At 39.8% G+C, this 8,161-nt stretch overlaps 1 protein-coding gene across 1 annotated transcript; it reads right to left on the bottom strand.

Moving 5' to 3' along the window:
• Positions 1–318: 318 nt before the first annotated feature.
• Positions 319–6,475, bottom strand: LOC118404301 (nephrin-like). The gene is made up of 12 exons (XM_035803369.1): positions 6,139–6,475; positions 5,712–6,029; positions 5,234–5,542; positions 4,712–5,002; positions 4,015–4,296; positions 3,559–3,840; positions 2,883–3,191; positions 2,570–2,679; positions 2,189–2,247; positions 1,929–2,083; positions 606–652; positions 319–351 (listed from the first exon to the last, which is right to left on the bottom strand). Exons 1-12 carry the CDS (start codon positions 6,473–6,475, stop codon positions 319–321), a joined length of 2,532 nt encoding a protein of 843 aa, XP_035659262.1.
• Between the last annotated feature and the right edge of the window lie 1,686 nt (positions 6,476–8,161).

Below are 8,161 nucleotides of genomic sequence, written 5' to 3'. Positions count from 1 at the left end.
GACTGCAAACGGTCACGCGTATCATCTATCCGTATTCTAAGACATTAAACCTTTGTCTTTGAACAAAGAAACGCACAACCAAAGTAAACAGAAGTAGCCACCCCACCCCCTGCAATGTGTGTACTCATTCCACTTTCTGGGCAGAGGTGAAAGTACTTTTGAGGCAGCGTTCTTCTTATCAATTAACAATCTGTTATTGAACTATTCATATAACCGGTAATTTTAATGATTTTCCACGTGTTACGGCGTCATAACCAACATGAAATGGGGCATTCTGGCTCCCCAGCTGATTAGAAATAAAAGATAAGTAAACCAACCCTAGGCCTTCTTCAGGCGCTCCGCCTTTCTTGCCTAAAAGAAAAGCAAAGTAAATATCTTATGCCAACAAAAAAGTGAGCAAACTTGTGAGTGCAATTTTACGTTTTTTTATACAGTGCTTCTTGTGATGTGCCTCTAAAAGTGTTTGATAATCTTGAATTACAAAATGAGATGTGGACGGAACAATTCAATAAATGAATGCATGTTTCACACTCACCATTTGCTGACTTCCTACAAACGCACACGCACACAGAAACAACGACAACTGCAACCACAACTCCACATACTGCAGCTATGATGATGATGGTGGTAGAAGTGATGTTAACTCCTCCATCTGGTGTACGAAACATGGGTGAAAACTATGTTACAAAAAGCTGCATACTAAAGCAGCAATCTGAAAATCAGCTCATTTACATCATACTTGTGTTTGTTACAACAAACAATTTTTTGTGGCATTGACAGTGCAAAAGATCTTTATTGTATGTTTTTCAAAATAGATGTGTTGTATACAGAACAATAGTAGAATGGAAATCATTTCAGCATGGCCCAAGGGCAAAGACACGAATCGGTATTGCGGGGTTAAAAGTAACGACGATAATTACAAGTGTTAAGATACTACCAACCTCCCAAGGCAACGCAGAGTCAAATTAAGACAAGGAAGTAAAATCCGAAAAACATGCCCATTGAGGGGGAAGGGGAGTAATCAGAGACTTTGGCTTGCAGACATTCCGTGAACACAAAAACCGTAATGTTAAGACAATGGTAGCAGCCTGCATAGGACACATTTTTTAAAACTTGCAGCAGACCGTGTAGGATTCAACACAGGTTACACGAAAATACTGCCAACGACGCAGACACACTTTGTAATTTCCCAAAACACACCATGGCAAAGGTATTCCTGTTCAACATTTATTATTGACGGAAAAGGATATAAATGGAATTGACTATTGGGTCCAAATGCTTAGAATAAGGAAATTGCAGTCTGAGTCAAAACGTATCTGTATCCGTATCTATATAGCCGGTATAACCGCCGTTCGGCGTAACACACCGACGTGACACCGACCTATTTTATTTCTTATCATGTTTCTCAAAAATACTTTAGAGTAAATCTACTTCATAATCCTAAGATGAGATTGATCTCAAGCTAAAATGCTTGGCGACTTAGTATAACAATTTGATCATAGGTGTTCACACGTAAAGTGCATCAAAGGCAATGACCCGTTGTAGACATTTTGTTTTTACTTTAAAATCAGTGTTTGGAACAATCTTGCCACAATCTGTGATCAAAAACATGCAGGACGCCAAAATGTGAATGAAAAAAGCAAACTGATTGATATGATAGTTTACAATGATTATCAAAATATTCAAATACAAAAAGTCAATGACTTAGGAGGTAATTAAAAAGATTTATAATGAAGGTTGCAAAAGAAGAAAAGTTGAACATCAGAATGAATGTCACAAAAACATAATTATGCTACACAAGCACACATTATGAGCATACCGATGGCAGGAATATATTTCTATACACAAGACCAACCTCAAAACTATCAGATATATATTTTTTACTTCCTTTCTCTTTTAGTTAAGTGGAAAAATACCATTAAGCTTACCAGGAGGCCTTGTGACAGAAATTTGTGAGCTCTCCTTGACCACAGTAAGATCGCCCACACTGCCTGCGTTGACTTGTGTCTCGAAAGCTTCTATAGCTGCCTGTGTTTCTGACTCGGCCACCACTGCTTGAAAGTCCCCTACAACACTGCCCTGGCTGTGAATCGGAATTGGGACCCAGGTCATCATAGATTCAATGATATTTTAAGGAAAGTTTTAAGATCTAATCTAGAAAGAAGTGAATGCAAGATTACTGGCTTACCTGAACTGTGTTATGGTCGCACCCTCATATCCGATTAAAGAACTAAAAACTGTGTCCAACTGTTGAAAGAAAGAAAAAGAACATCATCATTATTATGTTCTTCCCCCGATAACATGCATGATATATCATTTAACTAGCTTCTAATACATGTTTGAACATTGTACGTTGACAGAATCCTCAATATGTATAGTGTATACATTATGTAAATATCCATTATAGACAACAAGAAAAACAAAACCAGAGATACATGTAACATTATTTCAATATTGAGACAACTCTTAAAGGCCTTTTTAAAATGATACAAAATAAAGAATCAAATAATGAAGGAGCAAAACAAAAACTACATAACAAACTTTCTTAAGTTTCAGCATTTTGACTCACATTTCTCTCCCACAAAGCTGCCTTTAGTCGGAATTCAGTTGACTCGCTGTCTTTCAAGGCCTCCACCCAGTTTTCATTCGTTGTCATCCTTCCAGACAGGCGATGGCTTGCTGTAAGAAACAACCAACTTGACTTTATATCGCAGTTTGATCGCGTCGAATGTTACAATGCTTTCAAATTGACATCTTTTATAGTCAATGATAATGTAAAATGCAGAAACAAAATAGAGCCCTCGTACTCGATAAGATCATTGTATATTTTCCTCTTGTAAATAAAAGGTTGACACAAAATGTTTTCCATGTATTCCATGTACCTTCCAGTTTCAGATCCACAGACTCAGACCATGCCTCTCCCTGTGTGTTCCTGGCATTTATTCTGATCTGATAGTCCCCAGCCTGCTGTGCCTTCAGGTCGAGTGCAATGTTGAACGTACGCTGCTGCTGCTGGGCTGTAGTTTGTTCAAGGCTACCCACAACTTCCCACTGATCTGTCCCTGCTTTTTTCAGCTGTACTGTGTGAGTTGTGTTCAGTTCGCCATGAGAACCTGCTGTCCAGGTGATATTAACAACGAACTTGGTATTCTTGGACAAGAGTCTGAATTCACTGGGACTGCTCGGTGGTCCTGGGAGAAATACATAAAACATTGATAACAATAAGATATTAAGACCCTCTAAAGTATTTTTAAGCTTTCAAATATATCCGATTAAATATTTGTTGTTTATCTATTTCGCACATGGCAAAAACAATAACAAATATAATCATACTATATAATATAATATATTATTAACAATAACAAGTATACCACAAGTAAATAAAAGTGCCAGGGAGGGGAGAAGCCTAAAAGGTTTGTAAAGTGCCCTCCTCCACTTAACTAAATACTAATCTAATACGAAACATAAGATAAATTAAAAAAAAATAACAATAAAAAATTGTGAACAGTAGAATCTAACGTACATGTAAATTATGTATTATGCAATATTAAAAATTACCTATTTTATACAGATTTCTGGTAGTTGTTGCTGGCCCTTTTGCATTGTCTGCTGTACAGTTGTACGTCCCGTAGTCCCCTTCCGTCACATTGCTGATCGTGAGGATCACTTTTTCCCATGAAGACTGGATGGTGAGTCGGCTGGAGTTTGTCAGAGTTGTTCCATTCTTGGACCAGCTGAAGATGATATTGTTGGGCACAGCGAAGGCAGAACACTCCATGGAGACGTCTGCACCAACAGCTGCTGGGTAGGGGCCAGTGGAAGGGTAGAACTTGGGAGGGTCTGAAATTTAGAAGAGCTTATGAGGAAATCTTGTTCAAGCAATCTGAGATGAGAATGATAATAAGGCACTACCAATTAAGTAAATGACTCAGAATAATTTATTTCTGTGCAAATCAACTGCTTAAATCTCAAATAAACTGCATGGAATTTACTTTGGAAAAATGGCAAACTCACATTCCACAGTAACATTAGTCCCTGCAGAAGCGGCAGCACCAATCCCGTTGCCAGCTGTACATGTGTACGTCCCCGCCTGTTGGTAAGTGATGACTGCAATGTTTGTGGTAAAGCTGAACCCATCCTCACTTGCAGTGCCCGCTAGAGTTGTACCGTCTATGTAGGCCCAGCTGAAGCTGCCTGGTTCAGGTTCAGGATTGCTGTCAGCTGTACAGGTCAGGTTGACGTCATCATACTCATCAACAGTCACAGGGGGAGTGATGAAGGTGATACTGGTGGGGTCTGAGGAACAGCAGAACAATATCAAATATTCTATGCTCTACATTTAACATTATACATGCAGCTGTTGAAGTATTGCCTGTTTTGACAAAAAAATGTGTGATGTGTTTAACTGTTAAGTATACAAGAGGTGGGTACATTACATTACATGTACATAATTATTTAGGTGGGATCAACTCCAACATCAAGACACTAGATTTGAGCTTTAAAGACACTAAAAAGCAGAATCACAAGGGACCTGTTGGTCATGACAAAGATTTACATGTAACTTTTATCTTCTCACATTTTGTGTATTTGACAAGCACCAGGAAAACCGATATTGACGATAGTAACGCCAAATCAAGCTTCGCAACAATTGTCATTTAGGAAAATGCACAAAAAGTCTCTAAAGATTGTTTTAGGTAAAACTTCTACTTACAGTTGACATCTACTGTGATGCTGCTATTTGTTGCCTCAGGACTGATACCGTTGTTAGCTGCACACCTATACTCCCCGCTGTGTGCCCTGTCTAGGGTGCTGAAGGTGACAGTCCCTGCTGTTTCGTTCACTACTGCACCTGCAGGAAGGGGACCAGTTGTGCTGTCCTTTGTCCAGTTGTACTGGGCGGCTGGGTTACTATCAGCTGTACAGGTACACACAAGGGTGTCACCCTCCCTCAGGTCACTCAGGCCAATGAGGTTGCAGGTCACTTGGATGTTGGCCGGTGCATCTAAAATGAAACACGACAACTACATGTATATATCTAAAAATCTAAATATATAAATACATAAACACACACAAACACAAATATATATATATATATATATATATATATATATATATTTCCCGTAGGATCAATTAGGTTTAAACATATAAAAAACTTTTGCAACATAACAATTCTGTTATTGCAATACTTATATCATAAAGCTTTAGAATCAGAGAATGTTGATCAATGACTTACATTGTACATCAATAGTAACAGTCTTCTCCTCACTCTGGCTGACAGCAGAGTTATTGACTGTACACTTGAACTGAGCTCCGTTGTCCCGAGCCTGCAGGTTGGTAAGACTGATCTGTTGTGACGTGATTTTCCCGCCATATTGTCCATCTGTCTGTGGTTGGTCAGTTCCAGTTGGTGACACCCCTCCCACCCGGGTCCATGTGATGGTGGCAGGAGGGTTGCTGTTACCCGAGGTACAGGTCAGGGTCAGGGAACCTCCGCTTGGCACGGGATTGGTGTGGCCAGTAATGTTGATTCCTTCAAGGTAAACTAGTAGAAAGGGAATTAGCGTTTTAGAGACAAATAAGTTTCAAAACTAAGATCAAGACACTATGGGTAGCAGACAGTCAATGCTTAAAGCATGTTTTCGAACTATCGACCATTAGATATAATGATATAGCCACATGATGTACAAGTTCATACTTCTAATTGTACTCACATCTAACATCCATCGAGACAGCGGAGCTGCTCAGACTGGAATTCTGTCCCAGATAACTGTTTGAAGCTGTACACCTGAACTGAGCTCCGTTGTCCCGAGCCTGCAGGTTGGTAAGACTGATCTGTTGTGACGTGATTTTTCCGCCATGTTGTCCGTCTGTCTGTGGTTGGTCAGTTCCAGCCACTGTCCCCACTCCCACCCGGGTCCATGTGATGTTGGCTGGAGGGTAGCTGTTACCCGAGGTACAAGTCAGGTTCAGGGAACCTCCGCTGGAGATGGGGCTAGAGTAGCCGGTCAGGACAGGGGGATCGGTCATGACTGCAGTACAGTACATGTTGGGTTAGAGCTATGATAAAAAAATCTCAGTTGCAATACGTTACCTGTCAAAGTAAGCAACGTTATTCGGTCAGTTTTTTACTGTACTTACATCTGACATTGAGCTGCAAATCCCGCCGCTCCAGCTCCTTCCCCAGCTGACTGACCCTACACTGGTACGTCTCCTGGTTGTTGGCAGGTTGGACAGATAGAGTCAGCACACTCATGGCGTCTCCTTGGTAAGTACTAGCATTAGGAGTGCTGTTGTAGACGGCTTGTTGCTGCTCCACATCACCCTTCCACCACGTGACCTGGGAGGGAGGTTTCCCCTGGGTGGACGTGCAGGTCAGTGGGACGGACTGTCCTTCCGACACGCTGGTGGTGTAGAAGCTGATGGTGAGGATGGGGTCGGGGGGAACTGTGAAGAAATGATGGAAGCCACTGATCATTCTGAACTAACATTGATATGTATAAAAGAAAGGAATCAAACAGGGGAGACTGTTCTGATGACACACTGGAGCTATAACTATTGATAGATGGGTTAGGGAAGAAAGGTTTAAATCATGAGGAATGTTTATGCTCACTAAAATACCCTACCTTAAATGATACGAAAACGTACATTGGAGGAAGTGGCAACATAAATTATCCTGAAAGTGACAAGTGACAGAGTATATGCTATTCCTATGGTGTCTGGGGGTGTTTTTTTAAATCTTGGTAATCGTTTATTTTTATAAAGTGGTTAGCACCAAGAGGCTTATCACCCTATTTATAATGATTTTCTAGGGAAAGAACAACACATTACTTTAGTAGTAACTGCTATTGTCCGGTCAGCCTAAATACCGGAAATCACAGCAAAACACCTGAAGGAGGGTGAAATCTATTGAAATACAGTATGTTTTGATGGTACCCAACTTGCGGGTTGTTTTGGCACAGAATAATCTACCGTGTTTTCTCAAATAGAGTTAATTGGGGTGCTTTAACTCAAAGCACTCCAATTAAAATACGCATCCCTGATTTGGGCAAGTCTTAGACAGACCTGTGGGACTGAAAGGTAAAATGGAAAAACCCAAATAAAGTGTGCCCTTCTCCACTAATTTTGAACAGACCTACGAACTGGATGAATTAAAATTCATGATGTTTTCCTCAGTTTTTTTAAACATTTGATGTTTATTGATGGCTGACAAGGTTTCCATAAAGCACATGAATGAATCCGGAATATAACATTACCAATATGCTAAGAGATACACAACACCTTTAATGCGATTCATATAGCACTACATAATTCACACAATGTATTCTGAAAGAGAATTTAGAACAGCCTTGTGTCCTTAAAAAAACCTCCTCATCCCACTAATGTTGCAAAATCTTAGTCTTCTGAAGAGACCTACAATTCCTTACTGCTTACTCACCAGTGACAGCAATAAATGTGAAGCTGTTTTCAGAAATCCATATTCCAGTACCACTATAGGTAAATTCAGCTTCGTAAGATCCCTCATCAGTGGCAGTAAAGTTTTTCAGTGTACAGTCTACCTGTGAGTCTGTTACAACAACCTCAACCCGACCATCATAAACTGGTTCTAGTAACGTTGTTCCAGTCTGCACATAATGCTGAAACACTTGTTGTGATGCTCCTTTCACTGCTCTGATGAGTAACAACGGAGGGTTCCCCTCAGGAGGAGAGTAGGTCCATGTAGCTGTCACGTCCTGACCAATCTGGGCTGCTGTGAACTCAGGTGAAGTGACGGAACAGTGTACTGCAAAACATATAAAGATCTTTCTATAATCTACATTGCTCTGAGAAAATGTATGTTGTATATGATTTTGGCTCTCATCACATCAGTTGCACTTTTAATATGTCAAGTGATTTTGTATCTTAACCAAATTATGATTAATGTAGGCGGTAACTTAATGTTAACGTTAACATTACCAATTAAATGTTTCTAATAATATTAGACAAATTGAAAGTATTATCAGTAATATCATCAAATTAGTAATATATTCACGATTTGCAATTTTTTTAAATATTTTTTTCAAGTAACGCTCAAAGTCACGCCAGATACTATTAAAATGCTGATGAAGAAAATGCTAGAAAGTTAAAGAAGCGTTAACACATGACTCAAATGGCTGAAAATTGC

The sequence above is a fragment of the Branchiostoma floridae genome, chromosome 17 (genome assembly GCF_000003815.2).
Source record: "Branchiostoma floridae strain S238N-H82 chromosome 17, Bfl_VNyyK, whole genome shotgun sequence".
Lineage (NCBI taxonomy): Eukaryota > Metazoa > Chordata > Leptocardii > Amphioxiformes > Branchiostomatidae > Branchiostoma > Branchiostoma floridae.
The sequence above is the reverse complement of the archived record's forward strand: the minus strand, read 5'-3'. Positions and strand labels throughout refer to the sequence as shown.